General features: G+C 38.5%; 1 protein-coding gene across 13 annotated transcripts in view; it reads left to right on the forward strand.

The window, feature by feature from the left end:
- UNC79 (unc-79 homolog, NALCN channel complex subunit) overlaps nt 1-17,118 on the forward strand; it is a 279,067-nt gene that overhangs the window by 223,903 nt on the left and 38,046 nt on the right. For all 13 annotated transcript variants that reach the window (XM_007987657.3, XM_037984430.2, XM_007987658.3 and 10 more), the window contains 4 exons: nt 44-129; nt 1,276-1,449; nt 5,230-5,298; nt 9,126-9,236. In XM_007987657.3, coding sequence (XP_007985848.2) covers nt 44-129; nt 1,276-1,449; nt 5,230-5,298; nt 9,126-9,236 — 440 coding nt within the window. The remainder of the gene's footprint in view (nt 1-43; nt 130-1,275; nt 1,450-5,229; nt 5,299-9,125; nt 9,237-17,118) is intronic.

The raw sequence follows: 17,118 nt of genomic DNA on the forward strand, positions 1-17,118 counted from the left end.
ATCCCAGACATCCAAACACTAAATCTGATTGTTGACTTTCCAGATGGGACTTTTTTACGGACCTTAGCCTCGTCTCTGATGGACTTCAACGAGCTGAGCTCTATCGCAGCTCTCAGTCAGCTCCTAGAGGTGGGTTTCCTTTAGTAATACCCTAAGCCCCAGCCGAAACTCTAAGCCCCAGCACAACTGTGGGTGTTTCTTTGAGTCACACCATAGGGTACTGCTGAGGAAGGATTTCAATGTTATTTAATTTAAAAATGAAATCTAAAATTTTTAAATTAAAAATTTATATTAAATTTAAAGCTAAGGGCTGAGTGCAGTGGCTCATGCCTATAATCCCAGCACTTTGGGAGGCTGAGGCAGGAGGATTGCTCGAGGCCAGGAGTTCAAAACCAGCCTGTGCAACATAGCAAGACCCCCATCTCTACAAAATAAAAATTAAAAAAAATTAACTGGCATGGTGGCACACGCCTGCAGTCCCAGCTACTCAGGAGATGGAGGGGGAAGGATCACTTGAACTCAGGAATTGGGGGCTACAGTGAGCTGTGATGGCTACACGATGCTCCAAGTTGGGCAACAGAGCGAGACCCCCAACTCAAAAGAAAAATAATAGAAAATGCTAAAATTTAAATAATTTAAATTTTAAAAATTAACATAATTTAAATTTTAAAAAGTTAATTAAGAAGTAGAATCGCTTAGAAAAGTGTCAGTTGGACATTGCTGCTTTGCGTGGATTTACTCTTCATTGAAAACTTCTCCATACCGTCAGCCTAAGTCATGACCTTGCCTCCACAGAGCAACCCGGTTTTCCAAGGGCAGAGTGGTGGGTGGAGCTATGGGTGTTGGATCAAGAGACTTGGGTTCAAGTCTCAGCGCCGCTGCAGGTCAGCTCTCGGGGTTTGCTTGTGGGAGATGCTCACTGCTAGAAAAAAGGCTGCAGCTCCTGTAATTCTATGCTCAGTCTTTGTGCTGGGGATTATTTCCAGTGAGCATCATTCATTGCTTTCTTAGCACCGAACCACACCAGTTGTAGACCCTTGGAAGCTGTTTCCTATTTCTTGCTCACATTTCACCTCTCACCAATTTTCCCCCTTAAGTTTGTCTGAACGATTTTTCTTGGTATCCCTCCAGTCTATCACAGGGATTGGCCTATGTAGTAGGCACTGAACACGTTTATAGCCTGAGGATGTGACTTTTAAACTGACCTTCACCAAACAGCGCTATGCATTCCCGTGCTCTTTCAGCAGTTGATTGCCTATGCTTTTGTGTTTTTAGGGTCTAAATAACAAAAAGAATTTACCAGCAGGGGGTGCTATGATACGCTGTTTGGAAAACATTGCAACCTTCATGGAAGCTTTGCCTATGGATTCTCCTAGTAGCCTGTGGACCACAATCAGCAACCAGTTTCAGACATTTTTTGCCAAGCTGCCTTGCGTTTTACCTCTGAAGGTAAGCTGAGCCGAAGATTTCATTGTCAGTTAATTTCTTACCATTTTCAGACCATTTGTTTACAAGCAGCAGTGTCTTGGGTGATTTAATGTATGGCAAAGGACAATGAGGAAACTCCATCAGCCACGGAGCGAGGAGGCTTATTTGGGTTGTTCTGTGTTCTCTTAGAGAACGACAGGAATGCGGAGCGGGATTTTGCTCACTGATTATGAATATGCATGTTTCCAGTTGATTTGGAAAAAAAAAAAACAGCCAGGAAGACATGAGTAGATTGTGTTTATCTGGCAGTTTTTCTCTGGTAGATATTAAATAAGTAAATAAATAGTTTTGTCCAAAAGCAGCCCAGACTTATAATGTAAAGTTTCCATTTTAGAGAATGATCTAAAGGGAAGTGATTGCTGTGTTTGTGAATGATGATATTTCTGCTTGACGGTTACACCCTACACCCTACCATCTCCCAAGAATAGACACACAATTACCTACCTGGAAATCTGGTGGCCCAAGGATCATTGACAACTTGAGCTCAGTAAATGCAGATAAGAAGCCAATACTGTTAAAGCTGGAAGAAATCTATAAAGATCATCCTTTCTAATGCCCCTGTTTTCTAAATGAATTCTGCAAATTCAGAGAGGCGGTGTAGCTTCTGGAAACAATACAGTGGTGGCAATGTGGGGATTAGAACTGAGTTTGCTGACTTACAGTCCAGTGCTCATTTCACTAACAGACTCTTCTTGCCCTTCTACAGCGGGGGGGGGGGGTTGAAGACATTCGTGTCTCTAGAGTAGGGGGCAGGGTGATGGCTGGCAGTGGTGTTGCTGGCTTTGAACCTGACCTGCTCCATGAGGTTTTCTGTGCTTTCTCTATGCAGATTGCAGAAGCATTTAACTGGCAACAAAATGAATCAGGCAGGGCATAGTGGCTCATGCCTGTAATCCCAACACTTTGAGAGGCAGAGGTAGGAGGATTGCTTGAACCCAGGAGTTTGAGACCAGTCTGGGGAGCGTGGCAAGACCTCGTCTCTATGAAAGATTTAAAAAAAAACATAGGCTAGGCAATATAGTGCGACTCTGTCTCTTAAAAAAAATTAGCTGGGCACGGTGGCGTGCACCTGTAGTCCCAGCTACTTGGGAGGCTGAAATGGGCTCATTGTTTGAGCCCAGGAGGTTGAGGCTACAGTGAGCCATGATTGCACCACTGCACTCTAGCCTGGATGACAGAGAGAGACTCTGTCTCAAAAATAAATAAACAAATAGAAAATATTTTAAAAATTAGCCAGGTGTGATGGCATGTACCTGTTGTCCTAGCTACTTGGGAGGCTGAGGCGGGAAGATTGCTTGAGCCCAGGAAGTCGAGGTTTTAATGAGCCACGTTTGTGCCACGGCACTCCAGCCTGGGCAACAGAGTGAGATCTTGTCTCAAAAATATAAAATAAAATAAAAATAAAGTGCATTTCCCATAGACAGAAAAACAAAAGGATCAGGTTACATATTAGTAGCTCCACTTCTGAAATGAGTATTATGTATACATAAGATACTTGACAAAGATCAGTCACCTGTGATAATACATTTTTCCAAATAGGCAGATACTACTAATAGGTCTGCAAGGGATAATGCAAGGACCCTTAACTCAGCGTGTGCTGCTCTGAGTTTGGAGTTACTGTGAGAAGCAGGAGTACAAAGGAGGGATCTTTACCACCTCTTATATTCTATGATCCTTGTTTGCCCACAGATCTGGAGTAGCTGAATAAATCCAAGCAAGAAGGGTTAGTACTTTGAAACTGTGTATTTGTATAGCTACTGTACATCAACACACAGGAAACTGAGTGCACAAATTTTAAGTACATGGAGCCTCCTAGGACCGGAGAACCAATCAGGGCTTCACTGCTAAAGAGTCGCACATGCTCAGAGAAGGGATGGGATGAGGTATGGCAATTTTTTTTTTTTTTTTTTTTTTTTTTTTTGTGACGGAGTCTCGCTCTGTGGCCCAGGCCGGATTGCAGTGGTGCAATCTCGGCTCACTGCAAGCTCTGCCTCCCAGGTTCATGCCGTTCTCCTGCCTCAGCCTCCCAAGTAGCTGGGACTATAGGTGCCTGCCACCACGCCCAGCTACTTTTTTTGTATTTTTAGTAGAGATGGGGTCTCACCATGTTAGCCAGGATGGTCTCCATCTCCTGACCTCATGATCCGCCCTCCTCAGCCTCCCAAAGGGCTGGGATTACAGGCATGAGCCACCACTCCCAGCTGAGGTATGGCAAATTAAATGCCTGTGTGCCGATGTGACTGTCAGAAGATTTAACTTGAGCACAGAAGAGTGGCAAGTGTTGCCAACTGTAAACAAGTGGCATGCCTAATTTGTGACAATCAGCCTGCCCATAGGAACCCTGCCTACAGGGTTAATAAGGGAGAAAAGATAATAAGGAGAATTGAGGCCCTTAGGAACTGGAATGTGCCAGTCCTTCTACGAGGTCAGCGGCTACTCACGCCTGCCAATTGTTGTTCTGTGGGAGCGCAGGCCTCAGGTTGTCTGTCTTCCCTTTTATTCCCAAGATGACATTTTCTGGTTTTTAAATCACTATGGGGGCCTGATGAGCAGCCAGTTTTCAGCCTCTGGTTTAAAGTAATGTAAATGTCACACCAACTCCGATGAGTGTTGAATAGATTAAATAGAACCAGTGGTTCCCTTCAAAGGCACTTGTGAAATACTTTCAGAATCTGCGTAAGAATTTCCCTGGCTAGGGCAGATCTGGGCACTGCCCCTGATCATCTTCTGCGTTTGTTTTTAATCTCTGGGGAAAAGAATAAACCACTGAAACCTTATAGTTTGTTTTCATCAGTTTATAGAAGCAGATCTCAAATGTCAGTGTGCATCAGTGTCCCTGAAGGACTTGCTAAAACACAACTTACTGGGCCTGATTTGGGAGTTTCTGATTCAGTACGAGTGGGGCTTGAGGATTTGCATTCTGGCACATTTCTAGCTGCTGGTTCCAGGATTCCACTTGGAAAACTCCTGACTTATTTCGTACTGTCTTGAAGAAGTTAATGTATGTACACAGCTGCAGAAATTTAACTATAGCCTGCTATTGTGATCCGTTTACCATATCATTATTTATTCTTGCTATATTGTTTCCCCCCATCCTAGTAAACTCAATTTAAAAAGTACATTTTGATGTGGAATCTTGTCAATATAAAACTCGAATGGATAGGTAAGGTATGATTTTCTCTTGTAGAAGTTTTACTGCATTTTGTCAGGTTTTTGTCTTGTTTCTTCAGAGCAGAGAAAGGGCAGATGAAACTGGTTCTTATGTGGATTCATGGTTTTTTAAAATAGATCTAAGTAGATTTTTTCCCCCCAAAATGGCCTTTCACATATTGGTGTATCTCTTTAGAGTTAGATACATTTAATGTCTACCCAACAAATTTCTGTTCATTGTCCATCCATCCATTCATCCATCTGTCCATCCATTCATCCATCCATCCTTCCACCCATCTCTCTATTCACCTGTCTATCTCATTAATTTTTAGGGCTATATCTTTGAAAAATAGTTTAGGAGCTGTGTTTAGTTATTTAATTGTTTAGCATTGTATAATTGTTTAATTAAAATTGTTTTAACCTGAGAATGCTTTTTCTTTCAAAAAGGATATTATGGCATGGGAAACTGTAGAGAGGCAGTCATATTTCAGATTTTTCCTTCTGCTAAAATAAATGTTTTCAGGACATATTTGAAGCAAAAGGTATATTAAGGTGGAAACTGATTTTCACTTTTTTCATATTTATTCACAGTGTTCTTTAGATTCCAGTTTGAGAATTATGATTTGCCTCTTGAAGATCCCTTCTACCAATGCTACAAGGGTATGTATGTTTCAGAAAAACATAACCAATTGGTTAGTCAGTTATTTTTTAACCTTATGAGATAAGCTTGTAGCAATACTGAAGACACAGTTATTGCACACCAAATGCTTCCCTTTCAGCCTCCTTCTCTCTCTTCATGCTAGGTCAGTACCTTGTATAAAGAGCTCTAATACATCACAATGTCATGGTTTGTAATTGGTCCTGCTAGCCCTGTGCCATGGCCACCAATCCATCCCCCATACTACTAACTAGGCGATCCTTCTAAACATGATCTTATTGTGTTGGTTCCTTGCTTTAAAATCTCTGATAACTTCTCATTTCTTTCAGGATGATGTCCAGATTCCTTAATGTGGTATCTAAGATGTTATTTCATAACTCTCCAGCCCACCTTTCCAATTTAATCTTTGGCTCCATGTCTCTTTCATCCATTCCTCCTGTGCACTTTCAGAATCAGCGTTATCATCTTCATCATCATCGAAACAACAACCACTGTTTGTTATCGTATGGCAGACATTGTGCTTAATGCTTCAGATATATAATCTTATTTAATTTCATATTTCCTTGCCTTTGCTTAGGCCATTTCCTTTGCCTGAAATGCTTTATGCCCTTGTTGGTGTAATGAACTCCTTCTCATTCTTCAAGGTCCCATTTAATGAAAATACATATTCATATTATCTGTAGCAACTTTCTCCTGTATCAGCTCCCACAGTATTTGATAGAGCTCTCTATAGTAGCACTTACATTGCCCTGAAGTGGTCCCAATGAGACCACAAGCTTCAAGACGTTCTGCACCGTGTCTCATTCACCTTTTTATTCCAAGCTATATTTTCTGGCTGCATTCGATGCCGTGGTACAATAGTTTGCATTGCTATAGCTTGTAATTACTATTTAATATACCAACAATGTACGTATTCTGCAACTATTTAAGTTAACTGTGCTTTCATAGACTCATGGTTTATGCTAGAAAGTTACAAAGAGATCATTGGGTTCAATCCACTCATTTACAGATGAGGAAGCAGGTTCAGAGAGATGAAGTGTCTTGGCCAGGATCACATAGCTGGTTAGTAGAAGATTTGAGACTTGAACATAGGTCCTTTGGGTCTGTATTGCCCCATCACTGTGCTGCTTTTCTAGATATAAGAGCAAGTTTCCTTATAGGCTTGAATTCAGGCTTCTCTTTTTGACCAATAAGGATACATTATGTGCAACATGAGACATTCCCATTCCATTCATCTATCATCAATGTTTCAAGACAATAATGTACATATATATATATATATATGTACACACATACACACACATCTATATATATATATATATATATATATTTTGAGATGGAGTCTCGCTCTGTCGCCCATGCTGGAATGCAGTGATGCCAACTTGGCTCACTGCAGCCTCTGGCTCCCAGGTTCAAGCAATTCTCCCTGCCTCAGCCTTCCAAGTAGCTGGGACTACAGGCATGTGCCACTACGCCTGGCTAATTTTTGTATTTTTAGTAGAGATGGGGTTTCATCATGTTGGCCAGGCTGGTCTCGAACTCCTGACCTCAAGTGATCCACCCACCTCGGCCTCCCAAAGTGCTGGGATTACAGGCATGAGCCACTGCACCCAACCTCAAGGCAACAGCATTTATATGGAGCAAAGAATAATGAATCATTAGTACTATTTCTGTGAGTTTCTTTAAGATTTTCTATATGGAAAGCACCACATGGATTTCTGTGGGGAATACAAATAAGTAAAAAACAGAATTCCTATCTTTAGGGTCAACTAACACAGAGTGCATTCATTTTCGTATCAATAAGAAAAAAGAACCTCAAATATGCTTATATCCTTTGATTTAGTGATTTTTTTCTGGGAATCTATTCAAGGAAGAAAATGCAAATGCTAATTTCATGTAAAATATTTTTATTAGGGTGTTATTTATAGAATTGGTGATTATGAAGAATTAAATGGCACTGGGAATTTCTGATGTTATATTAAGTTAATAAAAAACAAAATACAAGCCATCCCATTACTGGGGATATACCCAAAGGATGATAAGTCATGCTGCTATAAAGACACATGCACACGTATGTTTATTGTGGCACTATTCACAATAGCAAAGACTTGGAATCAACCCAAATGTCCATCAGTGACAGACTGGATTAAGAAAATGTGGCACATATCCACCATGGAATACTATGCAGCCATAAAAAAGGATGAGTTAGTGTCCTTTGTGGGAACATAGATGCAGCTGGAAACCATCATTCTCAGCAAACTATCGCAAGAACAGAAAACCAAATACCACATGTTCTCACTCACAGGTGGGAATTGAACGATGAGATCACTTGGACGCAGAAAGGGGAGCATCACACACTGGGTCCTATTGTGGGGTGGGGGAATGGGGGAGGGATAGCATTAAGAGATATACCTAATGTAAATGATGAGTTAATGGGTGCAGCACACCAACATGGCACATGTATACATATGTAACAAACCTGCACGTTGTGCACATGTACCCTAGAACTTAAAGTATAATAAAAAAAAAAAACAAGATTTTACATGTGTAATATTTCCACTATGTTCAAAATGTAATCATGAGGTGGTGGGATTATGGATGACTTTTACTTCCTCATGTGTCCTTTCCTACATATCTTGAGTTTGACATTGAACATATATTACTTTTGAAAACCAGACAGCAAGCACTATAGAGATTGAGAAGTAGTGGAAATCATGGCATGCAAGTGTTTTGGAATCCAGTTAAAATCCTATCTTCTCTGCAGAGCAATTCTACCTGTGGAAAATTGCCCTGGAACTTGGCTTTGAATTCCACCTGATACCTTCATGACCTTAGGCAAATTACTTGTCTACTTAACTACCTAAGCTGCAGAATAGGAATGGATACTAAAGCTTCAGAAGGTTAATAATGAAGACCATAGCTAACAATGATGGAGAGCTTACTGGTGCCAAGTGCTTTACATATATTATCTCTTTTAATTCTCATAACTTGCACCCTAATGAGGTGGAAGCCATTATTATTCCCCTTTTACAGAGGAGAAAACCAAGTTCCAGAGAGATTAAATCACTTATTCAAGGTCACAGTGAGCTAGAGTGTGAAAACCCTTGTGTCAGAATTTAGTGCTTGTGTCGTTACCTGTATTGTAACACACTGTCTCCCAGGATAGTTATGAAAAATTTGAATAAGATAAACTATATGAAATCATCCATCTAACTCAGTCTGACACTCAGTAGGTACTCAACAAATGTTTCTAAATAACTTAAGAAAGCATATGGGACTAAAACTGATCCTTTATGGGTAAGATTCAGGGGGAGAAACCGAAACAGACTATGCCTTCCTGATAAACATTGGCAGGAGGCTGGGTTGTGATGAATTTTATATAAGCTATAGTACTTTGGTACTTACACGCAAGGGTGGTTTGCGCTACTTAACCCAGAAGACAGGCTTCCGGATCTGAATCTGATGAACTCATAAACACTTAAATGTGCTGAAAATAAAGTGGAAGATCCAACTGCCAACCCCACACTCTTGATTGCTTAGGGTGGACATGAAGACAGGGTTGAAGTTAGGAAGGTTTGTAAATGATACCACATGGAAAAATGAATGTCTTTTTGAGCAGTGAAATGATTTGATCCTGCTCTTTGAGCCCTCGACTGAAGGTGCAGTTCTGTTTTTATTAGACCAACGGGGTTGCTACAGGAGCCATCTGGCAATAGATTTTTCAATTTAAAAAACAGTGATTCCATTAGTTAAAGTATCGTAAGATTTTAATACTTTTTTAAATGAAATAATCAGCAATTGACTTTATTTGGCCCCAATCTCATTGCAGAGTTTGTTGGAACCGTTTTCAAAACTGCTCAGCTTTGTAATTCAGAATGCCGTCTTCACTCTGGCCTACCTGGTGGAGCTGTGTGGCTTATGTTACCGAGCTTTCACTAAGGTAAGCAAGCTTCCATATGCGTGTTCCTCTGAAACTGAAAACTGGAAGAAATCTATTCTTGTGAATCAGTGTCAAGTCCCTTTTAGGTCAGTTGCTTCCATATAGTTAAAAATGAGTAATACTACTGAGATCTAATAAATAACCATGGTAAGGAAACACTTTAAACACACACACACACACACACACACACACACAATGTCTAAAATATGCACATATGCAGATTTGGAGAACTGAGGGTCATGTGGTTAGAACAGAAGTGGTATTTTTAATGAAAAGAGCTAATGGTTGACAGGACCTCTTAAGGTCCTTTTCAAGTTCACCATCCCATGACTGGGGGGCAAGACATCTCTATGTATCATTTTTATACCCAAAGTAGAACAATATCAGCTTGTCATTTGTAAACGGCTTTGAAGGGCTCCTTAATTCTCGTCATGTGTCTGTCTTTTCAGGTCTGGGTTCTTGGCCTCTGAGATTGGAATCTCATCTTTTGTCATCTTGCCTTAATAATGGTTTCTCTATTGCATTATCTGTAGCAACCCTGGCCCACTACCGGGAAAGTGGAAAAGTACTGCTGGCCCAGTGGCAGTAGCAGCCTTGTTGGAGCTGGTAGATGCTGTCCTAATGGAAAAGCAGTAGGCAGGGCAAATTGGGAGCATTTCTGTCCTTAAGAACAATGTGCAAATGTTACCCTTTCAATTTCCAAATTTTCCAAGCTTGTTTTCAATGGGTCTCTGTTTCTGTTGTTCTCTCTTGAACATTCAGAATGTCTCTTATTCATGTTGTCCATTTCTATAAGCCCTTTATTTTCCTCATAAAAATCTAATTTTATACTAAGGCTTTCATTCTATTTAAAGCATTCTTGTCCTCTTTCTTACCAACTTGGGTCCATTCTGTCATGTTAAGTGTTCCATGGTAATCTTTTCTTTGGTTTTTCTGATTAGAAACTATTTATTACCCTGCCTGGAGCAATATGTTTTCTAACTACCAAGATGGTCAGCATTTTTTTCTTCTTTTAGAATCTTCTTGAAAGATAACTTCTTCCTTCTTTTTCACTTAAAAAAGTAGATCTATAAGAAACAGCACCAAAAAGATTTTCTATTTCTAGAAACCATTTGATTTCTTTATTGTGTTTATGTTTAATTTGTTTAAATTATACCTTTTTGGGGGGACAAATCATAATGAGTTTATACTTTCTATGTTGTACAGTATAGATATTGATTACAGGGGCCTTTCTAGCATTTGAATTCAAGATATTATTGGTTTTCAATTCAAGATATTCATTACATACAATATCTCTTCATAATCCCTCATAACTTTAGTGGCCTCTTACTTCCCATTATCATCTACCCTTTCTCATTCTAATACAAGATGATGACTACTTGTAGAAAGCTTCAGTTGATGGTGTTCCTACCTTCCTCACCGATAATGAGAAACTATAAGAAATCGTTTAAAAATAGCAGTAGCTAATTCAGCTGTCTCCCTTATATAATCAAAAGAAAAGGCACAGAAAGGTAAGAACTTTGGAAACTTCACTTTCTAGCAATCTGGTAGTCTAGATATCCTGAAAACCACACCACTTAAACTACTAGGAACACTGGATGAAATGTAATAAAGGTGATTTTTAATGTAGAGCTAATTTTATAAGAATGAAAGGAGCAAAAATGAAGCGGGATTGAGGATCAGAGTGGTAAGCATATAAATAGCCCTGTGGTGGGGGTGTTGCTTGTCTTGGCAACTTAGTGGCTAGAGTTTTAAAGCCCATACAAGGAAAGGAGATGAAGTCTTGGGATTATCCAGGCAGGGAGTTGGATCTGAGTTATCCCTAGCAAAAGGTCAGAACCCTTAAAGGCTAGTCACTTGGTAAAAGGGTAGTTTGGAAAAAATACATTCTTATATAGAGGTGACAAAGAATGGTGTCTGTCTCAGTTTGGAAACTGGGAAAAAGATTTATAGTCTCCCTTGCGAATTAGTAAACATGGGCCTATCTTGGATCAGGTTTAGAGTTTGAATTTATAATACCTGCATGTTCTTGGAACTCCCAAGTTGAAGAGTCAAATAACATTAGTGCTGAGCAAGTAATAACCTTGGAATATCTGGCAGAAGCAAGATCAAAACAAGCCTCAACCTTCTCTGGATTAATATGTCTCCAACCTATGCCCAGCAGGATTCCTATAGTTAAAATCCTAATGAACATGAGCTCATAATCTAAAATTACAAAACAAATGAAGATATAACCCACCTTGTGATAGATTAGGATAGTCAACAAGTAGCAAGATCATTTCCCACGAGAACTTTCAATATTAAAACTATGTGATAAAGATATAAATGATAAACATATTAAAAATGACAACATATAAGTGATTATACTTTAAATGATATGCATATGAAGAATGTATATATAAATATTATAAAATATTATAATAAATATATAAATATATAAATGACTATACTTTAAATGATAAGCATATGAAAAATAAATAAAATAATATAATAGATTTAGTTATTTCAAAAATTTTAAAAAATGAACCAGACAGATTTAAACAGAGTAGAAAGTCTAGAAATGAAAAACAATCACTGACATAAAAAACTTAATGGATAGGTTAAATAACAAATTAGACATAGGCAAAGAGAGAATTGGTTAAATGGAAAACAGATTGGAAGAAATTACCTAGAATTCAGAAGAGAGAGATAAAGAGATGAATATAAAGAGAAATTCTAATATATATCTAATAAATATTTCAGATAAGGAAAATATGCTTTTTATCAATTCTAGAATTGATGAAAATATTTAATTTTCTGATTCAGGAAACACAATGAGCCCTAAAAGTATTATAAATAAGCTAAAGTTTTACCTGCTCATGTCATAGTGTACATGAGTAGGTATAACTTGTCAAAACAGCCAAGACAAAGAAAACATTTTCAGAACAACCAAGGGAAAAGACACTCTGAAGACAGACAATACACTTCTCAACAGCACAGTGAAAGCCAGAAGATAATTGAAAAAAAATGTCTTTAAAATGATAAGAAAAAAGAACTTTCTACCTGGAATTCTCTACCAGCTAAGCTATCCTTCAAAAGTGAAGGATAAATAGATATTCTATCAGGAAAATAAGAAAGGTTCTAATAGATTCTTACTGAAACAACTACTAAAAGATGTAAGAAGGAAAGTGAACCAAGAAGGAAGGAGTGAAATGTGTGAAGGAATGATGCTCCAAGAAATTGGTACAGTGTGAAAATCTAAGTGATCATTGATAATATAAAGCAGTAATAATAATAATGTTAATCAGATGGGCATAAAAACAAAATAACAATGAAATACTAGAAAATAGTACTCTGTATGGAGTGTGTGTGTGTGTGTGTGTGGTTGGAGATTGGAGTTAAAGCATTCTATATATTATCTACAAGAAGGGCAGAGATAATTTTAAACTCTTAAGAATACATGTAGACATTGTAAATGTAAGCTCCAAAGGCCAGAAATACAATTTATAAGTTCCAAACAGAGAATAAAACAAGAATAAAAGTTCAGTCAAGACAAAGAGAAGCATAGAACAAGCTGTAACAAGCACACGTAAGATGACAGAATCACAATAAACATAAGTTTACTAGACTCACTAGGGATTGTCAGATTGACTTTTAAAAATTGAGCTACGTCTAAAACATGTCTAAAGACACTGAGAAAATTTAAAAGAAAAAGCTTGAAAAAAGATATACCACACTAATACTAATGAAAAGAAAGCTGAAGTCAGTCAACTGACTTTAAGTTGAAAAGCATTATTATAAAGAAAGTCACAATATATTGATAAGAGGAGCAATTTACCCAGATAATGTGGCAATTCAAAAATTACATAGAGCTGATAATATAGCCTCTAAATATATAAAACAAAATATAATAGGCTTACAAAGATAAATTGATAAATTCAAGGTTATACAGGGAGATTTTCTGTTTCAGTTATGGATAGATCAAGCAGATAAAGCATATAGTAGATTCAAATAATACAGTGAGCAAAGTGGATGCAATGGTCATATAAAGAATCCTGAATCAACCAATTTTAGAACATATTTTAAAATGTGGAAGATTTTAAAACATAGAACAGATAGTAGGCAATTAATTAATTAAAGAAAGGAAACAGTAAAGATAAGAGCAGAAATTAATGAAATAAGAAACAGATATACCAGCCTGGGCAACATAACAAGACCCTGTCTCTACAGAAAAATAAAACAATTAGCCAGTGTGATGGCATGCACCTGTAGTCCTAGCTGCTCTGGAGGCTGAGGTGGAAGGACTGCTTAAACCCAGGAGTTTGAGGCTGCCATGAGCTATGATTGCACCAGCTGCACTCTAGGCCAGGTGACAGAGCAAGACCCTCTCTTCTTCTTTGAAAAAAAGAAAGAAGGAAGGAAGGAGGGAAAGAAGGAAAGGAAAAAAGGAAGGAACGAAGGAAGGAGAGAAGGAGGGAAGGAAGGAAGGAGAAAGGAAGGAACGAAGGAGGGAGAGAAGGAGGGAGGGAAGGAAGGAAGGAAGGAAAATATAGATACAATGGAAGACCAATACAACAGAAAGGTGGTTCTTTGACTAGACTAATAAAATAGACAAACCCTTGGCAAGACTGATCAAGAAAGCCAGATAAAAGACACTGATAAAGAATATCAGCAATGATGATTAATATCAGCATAACTACAGACATTAGAGATTTTAAAATGAACAACCTTATGCCAGTAAATTTGAAGTCTTTGATAGTAGGTACAATTTTCTAGAAATATATCATATAGAACATCCAGAAAAAAAGAAAAAGAAATAACTGACTAGACTTAGATGCCTAGAAAATGGCATCAATAGTTAAAACCCTACCCTCAAAAACTATTCCAGCTTTAGAGGACAACTTCTACTAAACATTTAAGAACTGATTGATCTCTTCTTTATACAAACAATAGAATAGAAAAAAAGGGAACACTTCCCAATACATTTTATGAGGCAAATAGAATTTGATATCAGCCAGAGAAGGACAATAGGGGAAAGGAAAATTATAGGTCAATATCCTTCATAGATGCAAAACTTCTGAATGAATAATAGCAAATCAATGCATTAAAAATAGGGCCTCATGACACAGTTGGAAATTTCTTGATATATAAAAATGTTTAAATATTAGAACATCTATTAATATCACTATGTTATCAGATTGAAGAAGAAAAACTTTTATCATTATTCAGCAGGTGCAAGAAAATCATATTTTATAATTCGGTAGTCATTTATCGTAAACTCTTATCAAACTGTGAATAGAAGGGAAACTTCTTAACTTCATATAGTGGGTCTACCAGAAACATCTAGCCCGCATTGTATGTAATGGTGAAATGCTAAGAGTCATCCCTTTAAAAATCATAAATAAGACAAGAAAGCCTGTCATCACTGTTTCTATTTATCGTGGTACTGGAGGTCCCATTCAGTTCTGCAAGACAGGAAGAAGAAATCAAAGGTATAAGGATTAGAAAGGAAAAATACAACTCTCATTTTTCATAGGTGATATGATTACAAATGAATCAAAGGGAATCTATAGACACCTTTTTAGAACCTACAAGAGAGCTCAGCAAGGATGTTGGATACAAATGAATACCCAAAAATCACCAAATGTTAATATTCAACTACAGATGATTATAAAACATACTTTTAAAATGTCATTTATTGTGGTGACAAAAAATAAATCTAATAAGAATGTGCAATGGCTGGGTGTGGTGGCTCATGCCTGTAATCTTATCACTTTGAAAGGCCAAGGTGGGAAGATTGCTTGAGCCCAGGAGCCTGAGACAAGCCTGGGCAATAAGGCGAGACTCCATCTATATATATATATAAAAAAAGAAATTTGGCTGGACAAAGTGGCTCATGCCTTGTAATCCTAGCACTTTGGGAGGTGAAGGTGGGTGGATTGTCTGAGCTCAGAAGTTCAAGACCAGCCTGGGCAACATAGTGAAACATTGTCTCTACTAAAATACAAACATTTTGCTGGGCATGGTGGCACGCATCTGTAGTCCCAGCTTCTTGGGAGGCTGAGGTAGGAGAATCGCTTAGCCCTGGGAGGTGAAGGTTGCAGTGAGCTGTGATTGTACCACTGCACTCCAGCCTGGGTGACAGAGGGAGACTCTGTGTCCTTCACACACACACACACACACACACACACACAAAGTTATCCAGTCATGGTGGTGCATACCTGTAGTCCTAGCTATTTGCGGGGCTGAGGTGGGAAAATCACTTGAGTCTAGGGGTTTGAGGCTGCAGCGAGCTTTCAGCCTGGGCAACAGAGTGAGAACATTGTCTTAAAAAAAAAAAAAAAAAAAAGAATATGCAAGAACTTTATGGAGATAACCAGAACATTTTACTCAAGAGCATTACAGATTGTTAAATAAATGGAAAGAGATTTTATGTTCATGGATGGAGACCCAGAATAGTAAAAACAGGTAATTCTCACAGAATAACCTATAGGTTTAGTATAATGACAAGTAAAATCCTGGATTTTCTCTTCTGATGGTGGTAAACAAGATAATTTGAACCTTTTTCCCAGTTAACTTAAAAAGTAAAAAGAAAAAAGTGAACAAAATATTTTCTGAAAACTTCTTCAAAATGCTAACTATATAGAGAAGGGTTATGAGACTAAGGTCAGGGAGAGCCCAGAAATTCAGAGCTGTGAGCCCAGCACTGATGGCCATTTTTACCCTGGGAGTGTTTGTCAATCTAGATGTGACTGAGAAGCTGCAGTTTTGGAAGCCCCATGAGGCTAGAGGGACAAAAGTCCGAATCCAGAACCTACCAAGAATGGAGACCCTGATACCACGCCTCCTGACCTACACATTTTTGGCTGGGACCACGAAGTAAAAACACCCCCGTAGTAACTTTCCTTCATGTGGGCACAGCTCAGTGTCAAGCCCTGTGGTAGCCCAACATAAAATATTACAAGCCTTGTATGTGTATTAAGGTAACCCTAAGCCTAGGCAACATGGCAAAACCTCGTCTGTATAAAAAATACAAAAAAAAAATAAAATTAGCTGGGTATGGTAACACATGCCTGTAGTTCCAGCTACTCTGAAGGCTGAGGTGGAAGGATCATTTGAGCCCAGGAGGTCAAAGCTGCAGTGAGCTGTGATTGTGCCCCTGTCACTAAACAAACAGAAAGTTCTTTGAAGGAAGGTAACATTTCAGGCTACAAATATTTCTGCAAATATCTTCCTAACAAAGCATTCAGCACACAATCAAAGATAACCAGACATATGAGGAGGCAAGACACAATGAGTGAAAATGAATAGGAAGAAAAGACAGTGCAGATAGCCCCACAGGGACTCTACTTATTTGATTATGAAAGGATTAAGACAGGACACACAGGGCTTCTGAGACACTTGCAATGTGCTGTTGTTTGCCCGTGAGGTGATTATATGAGTGTTCGGTCCATCTTCTGAGACTGGAAAAACTCAAACTCAAACCATGTTTTCCCTCTGCTCTCACAGTTGCCAAGACCAAAGACTTCTGTGATCAAATGTGTGGAGATTTCTTCCTACCAAAAAGCAAGCAATGGATTCTGCAGAATAGATTCCGTTCTATTCTGACACTACTTACCTGGATATAGCATCAGATCCCACAGGTTGAGGGCTCATCCCCTAAGACTGCCCTCCACCTCCCACCTTCATTTGCCAACTGTAGGCTCTGGTTGTTCTACCCATGCTTTTGTCTAACTGGTTATGAATTAGGGATCCTTCCTCTTTGGGCTCAATTAATTTGGTAGAGCAGCTCACAGAACTCAGGAAAACGCTTATTTACATTTACCAGTTATAAAGAATATTAGAAAGGATACAGATGAAGAGATGCATAAGGCAAGGCACATGGGAAGGGGCACAAAGCTTC

The sequence above is a fragment of the Chlorocebus sabaeus genome, chromosome 24, assembly GCF_047675955.1.
Source record: "Chlorocebus sabaeus isolate Y175 chromosome 24, mChlSab1.0.hap1, whole genome shotgun sequence".
Classification (NCBI taxonomy): domain Eukaryota; kingdom Metazoa; phylum Chordata; class Mammalia; order Primates; family Cercopithecidae; genus Chlorocebus; species Chlorocebus sabaeus.